General features: G+C 49.2%; 2 protein-coding genes across 5 annotated transcripts; one reads left to right on the top strand and one right to left on the bottom strand.

The window, feature by feature from the left end:
* Positions 1-3,747: 3,747 nt before the first annotated feature.
* Positions 3,748-15,120, bottom strand: LOC122386279 (rhodanese domain-containing protein CG4456-like). 4 transcript variants are annotated; one of them, XM_043375326.1, is made up of 5 exons: positions 14,909-15,120; positions 5,397-5,484; positions 4,928-5,047; positions 4,335-4,500; positions 3,748-4,007 (listed from the first exon to the last, which is right to left on the bottom strand). In XM_043375326.1, the coding sequence occupies exons 2-5, from the start codon at positions 5,398-5,400 to the stop codon at positions 3,950-3,952; spliced, it is 348 nt and encodes a 115-aa protein (XP_043231261.1). In that variant the 5' UTR covers positions 5,401-5,484; positions 14,909-15,120; the 3' UTR covers positions 3,748-3,949. The 4 variants fall into 4 exon arrangements, with proteins under 4 accessions (XP_043231261.1, XP_043231262.1, XP_043231263.1 ...); XM_043375327.1 differs by having other exon boundaries at positions 14,918-14,952; XM_043375328.1 differs by having other exon boundaries at positions 14,894-14,923.
* Positions 12,984-13,608, top strand: LOC122386260. Its single transcript, XM_043375295.1, has 2 exons — positions 12,984-13,387; positions 13,584-13,608. Exons 1-2 carry the CDS (start codon positions 12,984-12,986, stop codon positions 13,606-13,608), a joined length of 429 nt encoding a protein of 142 aa, XP_043231230.1.
* Positions 15,121-15,909: the final 789 nt, after the last annotated feature.

The raw sequence follows: 15,909 nt of genomic DNA, 5'->3' as shown, positions 1-15,909 counted from the left end.
GGTATTTTACACCGTTAACGAGTTAACGACCAATTAACATAGACCCCGCCGTTTCCCGTTAAAATATTAACTGGCCGTTAACTCGTTAACGGTGCAAAATACCACCCTAAAGAGGTACATTTTCAAAATCAGCGCATCGAGGAGGCCCTGTATATTGATTTTAAGCCAAATCGAAAGACCCCGCCGTTTCCCGTTAAAATGTTAAATGGCCGTTAACTCATTAACGGTGCAAAATACCACCCCAAAGAGGTACATTTTCGGAATCAGCGCATCGAGGAGGCCCTGTATACCGATTTTCAGCCAAATCGATAGACCCCGCAATTTCCCGTTACAATGTTAACTGGTCGTTAACTCGTTAACGGCGCAAAATACCACCCCAAAAAGGTACATTTTCGGAATCAGCGCATCGAGGAGGCACTGTATACCGATTTTCAGCCAAATCGAAAGACCCCGAAAATTTGCTGCTGAAATCGATATATGCTGCTGAAATGTTAACGGTTCGTTAACTCGTTAACGGTGCAAAATACCACCCTAAAGAGGTAAATTTTCGGAATCAGCGCATCGAGGAGGCCCTGTATACCGATTTTCAGCCAAATCGATAGACCCCGCCGTTTCCCGTTAAAATGTTAAATGGCCGTTAACTCGTTAACGGTGCAAAATACCACCCCAAAGAGGTACATTTTCGGAATCAGCACATCGAGGAGGCACTGTATACCGATTTTCAGCCAAATCGAAAGACCCCGAAAATTTGCTGCTGAAATCGATAAATGCTGCTGAAATGTTAACGTCTCGTTAACTCGTTAACGGTGCAAAATACCACCCTAAAGAGGTGAATTTTCGGCATCGGCGCATCGAGGAGGCCCTGTATACCGATTTTCAGCCAAATCGATAGACCCCGCCGTTTCCCGTTAAAATGTTAAATGGCCGTTAACTCGTTAACGGTGCAAAATACCACCCTAAAGAGGTACATTTTCTAAATCAGCGCATCCAGGAGGCACTGTATACCAATTTTCAGCCAAATCGAAAGACCCCGAAAATTTGCTGCTGAAATCGATATATGCTGCTGAAATGTTAACGGTTCGTTAACTCGTTAATGGTGCAAAATACCACCCCAAAGAGGTACATTTTCGGAATAAGCGCATCGAGGAGGCCCTGTATACCGATTTTCAGCGAAATCGAAAGACCCCGCCGTTTCCCGTTAAAATGTTAAATGGCCGTTAACTCGTTAACGGTGCAAAACACCACCCCAAAGAGGTACATTTTCGGAATCAGCGCATCGAGGAGGCCCTGTATACCGATTTTCAGCCAAATCGATAGACCCCGCCGTTTCCCGTTAAAATGTTAAATGGCCGTTAACTCGTTAACGGTGCAAAATACCACCCGAAAGAGGTGCATTTTCGGAATCAGCGCATCGAGGAGGCACTGTATACCGATTTTCAGCCAAATCGAAAGACCCCGAAAATTTGCTGCTGAAATCGATATATGCTGCTGAAATGTTAACGGTTCGTTAACTCGTTAACGGTGCAAAATACCACCCCAAAGAGGCACATTTTCGAACTCAGCGCATCGAGCAGGCCCTGTATACCGATTTTCAGCGAAATCGAAAGACCGCGCCGTTTCCCGTTCAAATGTTATTTGGTCGTTAACTCGTTAGCGGTGCAAAATACCACCCTAAAGAGGTACATTTTTGTAATCAGCGCATCGAGGAGGCCCAGTATACTGATTTTCAGCCAAATCGAAAGACCCCGCCGTTTCCCGTTAAAATGTTTATTGACCGTTAACTCGTTAACGGTGCAAAATACCACCCCAAAGAGGTACATTTTCGGAATCAGCGCATCTAGAAGGCCCTGTACACCGATTTTCAGCCAAATCGAAAGACCCCGCTGTTTCCCGTTACAATGTTAACTGGCCGTTAACTCGTTAACGGTGCAAAATACCACCCCAAAGAGGTACATTTTCGGAATGAGCGCATCGAGGAGGCCTTGTATACCGATTTTCAGCCAAATCGAAAGACCCCGCCGTTTCCCGTTAAAATGTTAAATGGCCGTTAACTCGTTAACGGTGCAAAATACCACCCCAAAGAGGTACATTTTCGGAATCAGCGCATCGAGGAGGCCCTGTATACCGATTTTCAGCCAACTCGAAAGACCCCGCTGTTTCCCGTTACAATGTTAACTGGCCGTTAACTCGTTAACGGTGCAAAATACCACCCCAAAGAGGTACATTTTCGGAATCAGCGCATCGAGGAGGCCCTGTATACCGATTTTCAGCCAAATCGAAAGACCCCGAAATATGCTGCTGTGAGGCTGATATTCGTTGCTGCTGAATTGATAGACGTTCGCCAAGGGAGGAGAAGTCCCAAATGAAATTACTGTATTTAGGGCCTTGGAAATTACCGCGCCGTAAATGTATGAAATGAAGTGTTCAACTTTAAGACCACTGAAAAAAGTATCCTATTTTACTGTCACGCTTTCAGTCGTATTCCCGCAGCCCATAGTAAACATTATATCAATCTCTATTTCGATGATCTTGCCAATCCAATTCAGTCTTTGGTCTTGATTTGCACGCTTCAAGCTAAAAGTAGTCTGTTGACGTCAAAAAGCCAAAATCAGCAACCTCCCCATGGCAATCATATTGCACCTATTTCGCTGAATATAATGAAAGCAGCGTCATATTAGATTTTATCGGCCGTTGAGAGGTTATTGGCCTTCCATGGTCTCAGTGACCCTGAAAAGACGAATGTACATTTTACTAACTAGGCCCATGGGCCACCGTTCCGCCATTGCCATCCTCAGGGGCTCAGGGCGATCAAATCCTTCTCCTCCATGCCTGATCCTGATATCCTTCCGATCTCTCAAGCGTGTGTTCTTATCGGTGTATCGATGCTTGCCTTTTTCTTGCCGTCCTTTGCTTACCTTTTATGAGGTTAGCTTTCATTAGTTTATGTTTGTCGTCACTTGTCCATGCCGGCGCAGTATCGTAAATTTATACTCGGGATTTCGGGAACATGTTGTTCTTCATCGCGCGATAAGCTCAGCGTGACGAGATTCAGATGGCCTGGAACCGCACCCAGCCCGGCGACACGTCGTGCGCCATTCATCAATGTCCGCACTCCGCACCCATCAATCGGCGCCCGGCGCCGGTGCACTACTGACACGCGCCTGCTTTCCGTCAAATACGCCCCCTAATGCTCTAGACACGTTTCTCGGGCTGCGCCGAACGTTCTTCGATCACGGAACCTGTACGTGATGCTGAGTGACCATGACTAGTGATTCGCCTGTAATATCCGAAGTAGCGCTGACCGATTGGTCAGCGCTACTTTGGAGCTGTCTGTGTGTGTGTCTTCTCTCTATTTTGTGTCATCTGCGAGTGTTTGTCATATTTGTTAAAAACATTCGGCCAATCGTTAGCCGCCATGCAGGGCAGAGGGTCACAGCCCAATGTGAGGGACCAAACCCCCCCCCCCCCTTGCGCACTATGGTGGCCAGCCAGACACTAACGTCTCCCCCTTATTCCTTTCACCTTCCGGCTCTGAAAATGTCTAGTTTGACCGAAAGGGCTTCTCCTTTCAAAACAAACAATCCATGGGCCTACCTTGCATGGCCGTTGTATGACAAAACACCTTGTCACCAACCACAGTGTGATAGTTGCTTATCCATCGGGGCCCGGGACCTGCACTCTCGAGGCTCAGAACTGACAAACAGGCGTGGCCCATGACCAACGCGAGGTGGCTTTAAGACACAGGTCTAAACATGTTAATACCCGTTTATTGCATGATATTACGCAAACATCATATATATTAGTTTCCCCCGTAATATAATACTGATACAAATGTTAATAGCCACATCAGTTATCACAGCCCCGGCGACGATTGGTCCATATAATATAAATTCATCGCTTATTGTCTAGTCTCTAGGCTGGCCTGGTTTCCGGTGTGTGCCGGCTTAGCTCACTTCTCTAGGGGACCGCCGTTGCTGACCCAGTCGTTGAACGAGCCCTGGTACAGCCTGGAGGCATATGGGGCGAGAAGACCGTGTCAGTCAGTGTCCGGAGATGACGAGACCAGTGCAGTGGTTGGTGTCAAAACTGCCAGTTGTCTGCCAGCACCTCGCGTCCAGTACCCCGGGGCCCGGATATGAACGAAAGTCGACGGATATGATCTTTTGCTCACAAAGCTGGCGACACAATTGCAAACAAATATTTCCATCAGCTCCCCCGTGTCTGCATTTACCATGTAGCAATAGGAGCTACAGCACATGACCAAAACCGGTGGGTATCGGGCCACAGCCTAGGAGCGCCACTCCAGGAGGGTGGGGCAGTCGCTGCACACTAACCGAACGTTGCTGAAGCCACTTTCTGTAAGCTGGGTAGCCGCCCTGGCCGCCCGGCCACCACGGTTGCAGTGCACAATGAGCGCGTCGGACTGACTGGGCTGAACGAATCCATACTTGTTCTGGAATTCTTCGGGGGAGAGCTCCATCGCCTCCTTCAGCTCCGTCACTGCACCAGTGAGAATAGGACAGCACGAGTATAGTGCTCTGGGCTTTGGGTAGCTGGGTGGGACGCAAGAATGCGGAGATATTTCTCAAATATCAGTACGGGCAACGCACCACACAAAACCGACCTTGCGGGAGTGCGGAACCGTCTGATAACTCCTTAACTCAGCTGATATATATGATGCTTCAGCTTGTCCACTGATCGACCTGTTCCCGCTAGATGAAGATTAAGGACAAGTACGATCAGTGGAGGCTCAATAAGTCAATAGAGTCACGGCTATATTGCACAAATTGTTACAACCTTAACATGACAAAATACGACCTATTTTTTTTTTTTTTAAGAACGTGATTACGAATGAAAATCACTGCCATCAGTATTCTGGTTGCAAATGCGTGCCACGACTTAAAGCATCCACGCAGGCGCAGCTTACTTGGAACATTGACGGCTTTCGGGAGCTTGCCTTTCTCCTGGAGTTCACCAGGGTTGCGCACGTCTATAACGGTGGCGCTGCCGGTATCCAGGGCCTCCTTGACGGCAGCGAAATCGGCAGCTGCAAGACACACGCATGTTCCAGACTCACAGTCGACGGTACTCGGATCGCAAACGAGAGGCCTGGCAAGATGGCGGGCAGCAGCACCGCGCAACTTGAGAGTTCATGTATGAAGATAATGAAGAAATCACGAGCATATATAAATATATCATCTAAAAATGTCAGCAACTTTGCTGTGGTTCACGGGCACATTAACAGCGATGTTAAACAGCATGAGCAAACCATTGTCATTATAGGCTTCTATGGCCTAATGCTTCGATCAATTGTTGACTGACGACAAACAATGCTGCCACCTTACGACAATACACAAAACACAAAAATTGCCAGCAAGGTAACTTAGGTAACTTACACATTTTGCAGTAGGTATTTATGATTCCAAGCAGAGCCTATTAAAAGGAGTTTTGCATGCCTATAGGCTTGTACTATCTTCCTGTCACCTGAAAAAGGACAAAAAGGTAAGGTCGATGTTCACTATTCAACAAGTATATCAGTCAAACCATAACGAAGGGAAAAAAGCCTGAGTTTTAGCTGCTCAGCTTACCCCCGGAGTCCAACGCTCTACGCTCAAGACTCTAACTGAGATTGTTGAGAAATGTGAAGATCAAGATCCAGGAAGCACTGCGCCATAATTTACGTTTATACCAAAATGTGATGATAAATTTGCATCACAGGTCATTTTAGATTCAGCAAAATGCATAGGTACTGATGTGCACCATTATTCATTTAACCCGCGCCGGGCCGGTGCTCGGCACCAACCGCGCCGGGCCGGTGCTCGGCACCAACCGCGCCGGGCCGGGGAGGGGAGGGGGAGAGGGGTGCCTAAAAGGCCCCGTCTAACTCGGCTCCTGGACCACGTAGCGACACGTGGTAAGCAGCAATCGAAAGAGCGTCAAAAATAATGACGGTATTACTTCAGTCATTTTTAGGCAGTGGCGGCGCCACGAATTTTCGCCAGTGGGGGCAAGCTGGAGGTGACCCGACTGTTGTCTGATACCTCGACCTGCGGAATCCCGGAGCTCCTTGCCCCTAGGTGTTGCCATTCAAAATTATTATAGTTTTCATTTACACTTAACACGCGCACCGACGGGGGGGGGGGGCGGATATCCGCCCCCCTGAGGTTTTTCGCGGATAGCGGGAAAACCGCGGCGCGTAGCGCCGCGAAATTTGGTACGACTATTCTCTAATCAATTTTACACATGGTGTGCAAGTTTGAACCTCCTAACTTTTAAGGTCAGGTCACCAGGTCACTTTGAATGACCCAACCTCAAGTCACTTTTTTGCAACTTTGTCACCGTGCCAGAGCTACAGTAGATGTCGGAGGCCTTTGAAAGTCGCAGGATGTTATAAGGTCATTAGTAGCTACAATTTGTATATCTCGGAATTTTGATGTCGGTGACCTAAGGTCAGGTCAATTTCGCGACCGCCCCATCATAAGTCAATGGGGGGAAAATCAACTCCCTGTTTTTACCACTAAAACGGGTGGGAATGGCCCCATATACCATACATGACTTCATATACGATCAACCTTCACTACCTTGAGGTCTGTTTTGCTGTTGGGCAGCTGTAAGGTCATGTGACGTCATCAAAGGTCACCAAAGGTTTTTTTGCCAATAACTCCGTACAGGAACAAGATACAGCCGCGCGGATGGTCTCATTGTGTTCAGCTCGTCAAGACGCATCGAATGATATACATGATGACCTCGAGATCACGTGACCTGAGGTCAACCTTTGACCTTGACCCTTCGAGGTCAAGATATATATCATTCGATGCGGATTGACGAGAGGATCACGATGATGCCCTTAGTTTGTTCCTATCTTGACTAATTCGAAAGTTATTCGAGAAAAACTCTCCATATCTAGCGCCACCATTTTGACTTTTTCGACCCCTGTGACGTCATCGTTGACCTGACCTGAAAATGACCTTTGTAAAAATTGTAGACCTTGTCCGTGCGTATCCGATGCCGTTTACCGCTTGTCGCTATCTTACTTCGTTCTCGAGATCTCAGGGGGGGGGGCGGTCATTCGCCCCCCCCCCCGTCGCGTCGGTGCGAAGTTGGCGCAGACCCCCGTCGGTGCGCGGGTTAAAATCATAATATAGATTGAACTGGTAAGTGGAACCTGCCACAATCTCGGAAGATAGTGACGCGCGTCATGATCACCCGCGACGGTTTTGATGTTTTCCTGCTGGTAAATGCTCTTTGACAGCTGGTAGGCCCGCTAGCGTGAAATTTAAGAATTACGCGAGGGAAATGGATGTATTGGCTTGTAGCAGACGGTACGGCGATTGCCCGTTCAGTGACGGTAACATCATGACCTGCCACATCTTCAAGGGTAGCCTTCAGCTGCCCTCGTGTGGCTGTGTGAAGCTGTCCAGCGCGACAGGGAGACCATGGGTGGAGAGAGCGGCCATATGGACATCGGTTCGTATGCCAACAAGACTTGCCGCCTGGCTTTCCACATTTATCGCGACCTTGTGGTTCTCTTTTTTATTAGTCCCGTAGTTCGTATGTGCGATTCTTTCACACACGAGTGATAGGTATAACAGAATGAGCTCCATCAGCGTGACCCACATATATCTCCAAATAACCCGATTATACATATCACATTTTGTCATACCTCCCTGAGCTCATGTCAAATGGAGAAATTTATCTGGCATTATCACATCACCACAGCTTTGCATCGGAGTTTTGTATGCCCTGTGTGCCTCATCATATCCTACCCTATCATGAATATTCCACAGGTCTTCTGTTCCCTTGTCAATATCAGCAAAATTTTGTGGGGGCAAAAACATAATTTTGCCCCACGGCCTCCTGTCAGTGGGGGCAGTCTGCCCCAACTGCCCCCACAGTGGCGCCGCCCTTGTTTTTAGGTCAGGTCAAAGGTCAGGCCACCAGAGTCTAGAGGTCATTAAAGGTCAAATTTTGTCGAGTTCAACATTTTTCGAAGCACCCAGACCCAACGCCTAACTCGGGAACCAATGGAGCTACAGCGCCGCGAAAAAGCGCATTCGATAGCCCTTCCAAGTTCCACGAACCTTTTTGGGTATTGTTCTCAGATTCGACATCAGGTCCGCGATTTAGCCTCCACAGAGCAAAAACTAAAAAATAGCCAATTTACGAAAAAGTTTTTCTGCAATTGCTTTTGACTCAAGACAGTGACGACATTCATTTTGCCAGTGCATCGTGTTCCTCTCGTCAAGACGCGTCGAATGAACTATAATTTGACCTTGAAAGGTCATTTTGAAAGCTTAACCTCAGGTCAAGGTCATGACCTGCAAAGGTCATGTTGCATATCAGGCGATCTGTATCGTCGAGCTGAACACATCTGAGGTGTTTTCATCGCTCTAAAATGTCTATCAAAAGTTATCGTCAAAAAAAAAAACTGCTGGGGACCTTTCATGACCACCCTCTCTCTCGGATATAGGATATAGGATATACAACTCGGTGAGCTTAGCATACCCTGCCAGTTTGAACCAAATCGATGAACAAAAGAACCCTAGATTACATTGACAAAATAGCGTATTTTCAGTGCCATTTTGACCATGTACCGGTTTTTGTGACCTTGTGACCTGGGTTGAGGTCACTGGAAAACAGAACTCGTAGGACATGTGTCAAATGGGCAATGGCTGCCACAAGTTGTGAATGAAAGTTGGTGGCCGTGTCTTACGGTTCTTACGCTATTAACGATAAACTCAGCGATTCCTCTGCCGCTAATATAGTCCAATTTTACCCTGACATTGTACCGGTTTTGGTGACCTGGTGACCTGACCTGAAATGACAGAGACCTGAAATTTTCAGGGAAGGTGCCAAAAGGTCGCCCTGGAGGGTATGTCAAATTTGGCGGCGCCGTTTTTACGTTATTCGCGAAAAACCTTAGGGGGGTGCATCAACTCCCCTGGCCTGACAAGGATTAAAGATGTGTCGCAGCCCACATTTCCTATTTGCGCCAAACATGGTCGCAAATAGCTCATGAAGGGAAAGGAATGGGAAAAGAGAGAAGGGAAAATGAGGGGCTGCTGAAGCTTGCAATGTGTGGCGGATGAGGTGATACCAATCATGGGCGTCACCACCACTAGGGACACTAGGGACATTGTCCCTAGAAGTTTTGAAATCATCGAAAACTACTAGGGATTGCCCCTAGAAGTTTTTGGAGTTCCCTCTACTGGGGACACGCAAAGAACCCGGGACATGATAACGGCGCAACTTGCTCAGCTCTCCGAACACATATGTTTTGCCTTGGGAACGGTCGCGTCAACATCGCCACGGTAAATAAAAAGGCCCACGAGCGATGTGCCTCCCTACAGATGTGACGGTACCCTCCAGCCTCCAGGCACGTGCGTGTGGTCGCCGTAAAGCTGGATACGGCAGGCCGGCACTCGTCCGAGAAATTGGTCGAGTTTGTTTCCCAGTCACCCGAGGAGACACCCGAGCCGATTCTGGAGGTGCCCAGCATGATTGCTGAAACGAACTCGGCTGGTTACATACTGGTCCAGCGTATAAACCCGACCGAAGACGATATGCAGCTCCCCGCCGGTTACGAGCTGGGGCAGACTCAGCTGTATGAGGGGCTGGTCACCACAGTGCGCGTGGACCCGGCGGGAGGTCAGGATCAGGGCAGAACTGGGCCGCCGCTCTGGACCGGCCGCTGGTCAAGCCAACATTTCCTAAATCAATTCCCTCTGGAGCATCGGAATGGGGATCGGAGACGGCGGATAGAGGTGGGAGGCATCAGGGCCATGCCCCCGCCCCAGGGAAAATCAGGGATCATCATATAATTTGCCCCCCCCCCAAAAAAAAAAACAAGCGGTGGGGACCCGGCCCTTATTCGATTGTCACGAGGCTCAAGAAACCCACGCCAGCTATTAACAGCTCCATACCGGTCTTCGAGAGTCCTACACTGACCTCTGAGGGCCCTTCCGTGGTGGTCAAGCGCCCGCATTGACCGTGGAGGGCCCGCATTGACCTCTGAGGGCCCTCCGCTGGCCTTTAAGAGCTCCTAAACCGGCCTCAGGGACCCATCCGGCGTCTGAGGGCCTCACATCGGCCTCTGGTGGCATTTCTGTCTCTGGGGTACCAAGACTAACCTATACGTGTCCCTGAGGGCCCTGTACTGGATTTTGAAGACCCGATGCCGGCCTCTAAGGGCCTGCATCGGCCTCTGAGGGCCTATTTTGGCCTTTGGGGCCCTCTGCTGGTCTGTGGAATCTAATACTGGCTTATGCCGGTCTTTTAGGACCCAACACTGACCTCAGATGCCCTAATGCTGGCCTGTAAGGCCCATATTAGCCTCTGAGGGCCCCGCACTGGATTCTGAAGACCCGATGACGGCCTCTAAGGGCCCGCATCGGCCTCTGAGGGCCAATCTTGGCTTTTGAGGGCACTCTGCTGGTCTCTGGGGTCCAACGCTGGCCCATGCCGGTCTTTTAGGACCCAACACTGACCTATGAGGCCCCATGCTGGCCTGTAAGGGCCAATATTAGCCTCGGAGGGTCCCGCACTGGATTCGGAAGATCCGATAACGGCCCTTTGTATGGCCTGCATTGGCCTCTGGGGGGGGGGGGCTATCTTGGGCTCTGAGGGCCCTCTGCTGGCCTCTGGGGTCCAACGCCAGCCCATGCCGGTCTTTTAGGGCCCCACACTCACCCCTGAGTGTTCCATGCCTGCCTGTAAGGACCCACATTAGCCTCTGAGAGCCCAAGTCGGCCTCTGGTGGTCTCAAACTGCCATTAGGCCCTTTACTGGTCTCTGAGGCCGTTAAACTGGTCTCTGAGGGCCCAAACCGACCTCTAAACACACCGACCTCTGATGGCCCAGTTTCTGCCCTGGAGACCCAAGACTGGCCCTTATGTGCCTCTGAGGGCCCGTACTGGCTTCTGAAGGATCGATGCCGGTCTCTGAGGACCCATACCAGTCTTTAAAAGCCCCACACTGACATCTGAGGCCCCACGCTAGCCTCTGCGGGTCCCAAACTGGTCTCTATGGGCCCCAACCAGCCTATGAGGTCACTAAACCGGCCACTGATGGTCCTATTTTGTTCTCTGGGGCCCAAGACTTACCTTTGGGCGTCACGCACTGGCCTCTGAGGGCCCACACCGGCCTCTGGGGCCCCATAGACCCATAGCGGCCATCAAATTACCATAGCGGCCCCAAATTACCTTACCGGCCTCAAAGGCCGGTATGTTAATAATGGGGGCCCTGCAATAATGGGGCTCGGGAGGCACTGGGCCTCCCGAGGGTCGACAGGGCCTCTTTGCCAAGTTGCCCTCCCCCCTCAAACGCCAAGTCTGCGACCGTCCCTGCATGCATAGGCAGAAGGATGTGGGCATGCGTTTCATGATCGAAGAACATGCCTACTACCGCGTAACTTCTTCGTTTTTTCCAACTAAATATTAATTATTCTCCCTCGTTTTTAAATTAGAGTGGCCGAATTCCGCCGAAATCCAACGAGGTACGCAGATTTGGGGGTAGGTGGGTATTGCCGACCAGACTCAAGCAAAGGTTTGTGGCGACGCCCTGGAAAAGTGTCCCTAGAAGTTCTGAAACCGTGGTGACGCCACTGATACCAATTGTCATGGCAGATTGCAGGGTTGCCGAATCCAGCGTAGGCCTCGAATACAATACGGGATAACCTCCAAAAAATGGGTTTTTGCCTTATTCTCGCCTTCGGTGAAATACGTGATCAGCTACCACAAACATAAACGTGCTGGCTAAATGCTACTGTTCCAGTGATTAAGTGCTTTGCGTATATGTTATATTTAACCCGCGCCGGGCCGGTACTCCGTGACTTCCGCGCCGGGTCGGGGGTGTCTGAACTCCCCCTCCCCCCCCCCCCCCGTCTAACTCGGTTCATGGGCCACGTAGCGACACGGGGTAAGCGGCATTCGAAAGAGCGTCAAAAATAAGGACGGAAACACTTCAGTCATGTTTTGGCCGGGTCAGGTAAAAGGTCAGGTTGCCAGAGGTCATCAAAGGTCAAATTTAGTCCATTTCAACACTTTTGGAAACTGCCAAAGGCTAACCCGGAAACCAAAAGAGCTACAGCGCCGCGGAAAAACGCATTCGATAGCCCTTTTACAGACCTTTCTGACTTTTGATCTCAGATTTGACCTCAGGTCAACGGTTTAGCCTCCAGGGGGCAAAAACTAAAAGAAGCAGTTTTCACGGAAAATGTTTTTCGGCAATAACTTTTGACTCAAGAGAGCCATGCCATTACTTTTGCCAGCATCGTGTTCTTCTCGTCGAGACGCGTCGAATGAACTATCAATTGACCTTAAAAGGTTTGAAAATTTGACCTCGGGTCAAGGTCATACATGACCTGACTGGAAACGGTCATGTTGCATATCAGTCAGTCGAACCGTATCGTCAACATGAACACATCTGACATGTTTTCAGCGCTCTAGCACGTCTCTATCAAAGGTTACAGTAAAAAAAAACTGCTGGTGACCTTTCATGACCCAAGATGACCTCAGGGGCACACAGAAGGGTCACAGGTGTAATCTTCCGATTCAGTGTGTGATGTTTACCTTAACCTAAAAACAAATGGTTGAGAAGGTTTAGAACGACATTCGTCCAAAAGAGGCGCATTACAATTTTCTCCCATTGACTTAGGATGGGAGGTCGCAAAATTTGGTCTAAATTGGTAGCGGCTGGAGGTGATGGAAGAGTGAAGTGCGGCGGTAGAGTCCGGGGAACCCACTGATGTTGCATACCTGGACTTTTCCACGGCCTTTGATTCTGTCCCGCACCAACGTCACCTCACACAACTGTATGGCTATGATATCAGGGGAAAATTGCTGGACTGGATCGCCGCCTTCCTGCTCGATCGCCGACAGAGGGTGGTCATCGGAGGTGCGAAGTCCGACTGGACTCCGGTGACCAGCCGTATCCCCCAGGGATCTGTGCTCGGGCCAATTCTATTTAACATATTTGTAAACGACATGCCCGGTCACGTCTCCGGCCGCATTAAGCTGCTCGCCGACGACACCAAACTGTACCGCCACGTGACTGAGGACCCTGCCGAGTTCCAGGCCGACATCGACGCCCTCGTCCGCTGGTCGAGCGAGTGGCTGCTGCCCTTCAATGCCTCCAAATGCAAAGTGATGCACATCGGCAGACACAACCCAAGGAGAACCTACCGCCTGAACGACTCTGTCATCGAAGAAGTTACGGAGGAAAAGGACTTGGGCATCATCATCGACGAGGACCTGAAATTCCACCAGCAAACAGCGGCTGCCATCGCGAAAGCCTCCAAGATGCTGGCTGTGGTGAAGCGCTCCTTCGCTACCATCAATGAGGTCACCCTCCCCCTGCTCTACAAGTCCATGGTCCGTCCTTTTATGGAGTATGGGAACTTGATCTGGGGTCCCCTCGGCAGAGTAGACCTGGCGAGACTGGAACGAACCTACAGCGCAGGGCCACTCGGATGGTTCCGTCCATTCGGCATCTACCGTACCCGGACCATGGATAACTAACAGTAATTCATGCCCGGACCGAATGCGTCACCTCCGCCTCCCTTCACCGTATTACCGACCACGCAGAGGCGACATGATCACCGTCTTCTAGCTGCTGCACGGCGGGATGGCAGTTGAGTCCGATCAGTTCCTGCACAAGAGCACCTCAAACCAAACAAGAGGCCACCAGTGCAAACTGCTCAAACGGAGAGCGATTACCCGGACACGGAGAAACGCCCTCAGCACAAGTCGTCAAAGACTGGAACGCCCTGCCGTCCACAGTAGTGTCTGCCACAAAGGTTGCGCAGTTCATAGCCTCCTCCTCGCCAGGCCGAGGGTATATACGTACGCCGGTGAAAACAGGGCGCCGGAGGGCATATCAGTCACGTGACATTTGGAGCTTCTCCCCCTTCGTGGGCCTTCTACATGCTAAACGTCACGTGTGAATTTCACGAACCTTGATCAAATCGCCCCAGGCGCCCTGTTTTCACCGTCGTCCGTATATACGGCCACTAAAAAAAGGCTTGACTGGACCGACACTGGGCGAACGAGATGCACAACATCCCAATTCCCTATCATTAAGAACCTCTTTCTTACCTTGTCACACATGCTTGATTGGAGCGGGAGTCGGGACCACCAGGCCTAGTGGCCTTATTACCCAATAACTGATAAGGTAAGGTAAGGTAAGGTAAGGCAAATGCTAAAACGAGAGCGATTGCATGCAACTGTGGGCTTTTGTTGAATATTCAAGCAATTATTGTGAAAATGTACCTATCTTTTCAGACATCAGTCCAATTCAAAATTACAACTCACATCAATATTACAGTGGCCGCAAAAAAAATCTTTACAAAGGTTAAATGTAATGCAAACGCAATGAGCGAGCCGCTCCTATATCTCTTGTACGGGGGGTACTGGCGACTTCTTTTGACATGGACATAATACATATGGTCTCAACTTGCGAAATAAACAACAAGACTGTGGTCAGCGATCATTGTCAGGGAAGATACACCCTGTGTTGGAGTGCCTTTGAGGTGGTGCTTGTTTATCCCTATGGGAAAAAGATGAAACAAGTCAAAGACACTCCAATTCAGGGTGTATCTTTCCTGATAATGATCACTGACCACAGTGTTGCTGTTTATTTCGCAAGTTGAGACCATATGTATTATGTCCATGTCAAAAGAAGTCGCCAGTACCCCCGTACAAGAGATATAGGAGCGGCTCGCTCATTGCGTTTGCATTACATTTAACCTTTGTAAAGATTTTTTTTGCGGCCACTGTAGAGTACTGACTAAGGAAAACCCATTGCAATTTGAATTGTAAGCATTGTTAAATGTTGAGTATGCATTGTTGTTGAGGACTTTCAATCTCTCACAAAAAAAAACAATAGCTTAGCTCACAAATTTAATGCTCACTTGTGTCACCCTAAATGAATGTCATGTTGATGTGCCCGAATAGAGAGGAGAGCTCTTGAGGCAATCACGAAGCAATCTTGGAGTCCTCAGCCACTCAACTCTTTTTTTTAGTGGCCTCAGCCTACGTCAAACTTCTTGCGCAGCTGCGACAGATAATTGTGTTCGATAATCACAGTTTTAACGCTGACAGCCTAATTTCCAGCCTCTAAGCCAATTGGCTTGCAGAATGTCTCACCTGACATAGCCTCAAGAAGCATCCGAAAACGTTGATCAAAGCGATCAAAGAACTTGCATAAAATTGTTAGGTCAATTATGACCTTGGGTCATATCAATATTGCCCATATTGACTTGAGCAAGTCTTCAGAAGCTTCCAAGCAGGTAGACTACCTGCCAGCTAAGTTGGAAACTAAGTTTCCATTAACCCTCGCCCGCACATGCCATTTTCCCATCCTAGAACGCACATGGGGGGGGGGGGGGGTTGCCACCCCCCCGCGCCATTTCGTTCCTGTTGGAGATAGAGCTTAGCGGTAAAAACCAAAAAGATTCTTTGGCAAGAGACGAATCCAATGATACCCAGTTTTACCTTCTCAGGTCAGTCATTGACCTTCCAGGTCAGGTCAAACTAAAAAATGTTGCTGTTTTAGGTCACCATTGGATATCAAGCGCGCTGCTTGTCATATACCGATGAAGATGCCGTTTTCTGGTGCCAAGCCAGCTAGAACCTCTTTGTCACACTACCCGACCAGGTTTTTGCTGCTGAGGTCATCTCAGGTCAAGTTAGGTCAAGGTCAATAATATGTGTTTGTATGTCTGTGTGTGTCTGTGTGTATACTGATGTGTGCACCGATTGTTTATGTGTCCATATTACATGAAATCATGATCTGAGAAGCTTTTACCAAAAATGTAGTCAAAAAATTTCAAAAGTAAATTCAGCTTGCCTAAAACACAATTATCTTAGATGACCTAGGTTGACCTTGACCCTGACCTTGACCTCTGTACAT

This window comes from Amphibalanus amphitrite, unplaced genomic scaffold (assembly GCF_019059575.1).
Source record: "Amphibalanus amphitrite isolate SeventyFive unplaced genomic scaffold, NRLGWU_Aamphi_draft 000245F_arrow, whole genome shotgun sequence".
Taxonomy (NCBI): domain Eukaryota; kingdom Metazoa; phylum Arthropoda; class Thecostraca; order Balanomorpha; family Balanidae; genus Amphibalanus; species Amphibalanus amphitrite.
The sequence above is the reverse complement of the archived record's forward strand: the minus strand, read 5'-3'. Positions and strand labels throughout refer to the sequence as shown.

Excerpts from the sequence above, each read along its gene's own strand:
- LOC122386260 (XM_043375295.1), top strand. The coding sequence starts at position 12,984 with ATGCCCGGTCACGTCTCCGGCCGCATTAAGCTGCTCGCCGACGACACC. Across the intron at positions 13,388-13,583 it reads ATGGTCCGTCCTTTTATGGA|AGGCGACATGATCACCGTCT; the intron begins GTATGGGAACTT and ends CCGACCACGCAG.
- LOC122386279 (XM_043375326.1), bottom strand. Across the intron at positions 4,501-4,927 it reads GAAAGCCGTCAATGTTCCAA|TGACGGAGCTGAAGGAGGCG; the intron begins GTAAGCTGCGCC and ends TCACTGGTGCAG. Across the intron at positions 4,008-4,334 it reads AGTGGCTTCAGCAACGTTCG|GCTGTACCAGGGCTCGTTCA; the intron begins GTTAGTGTGCAG and ends ATATGCCTCCAG.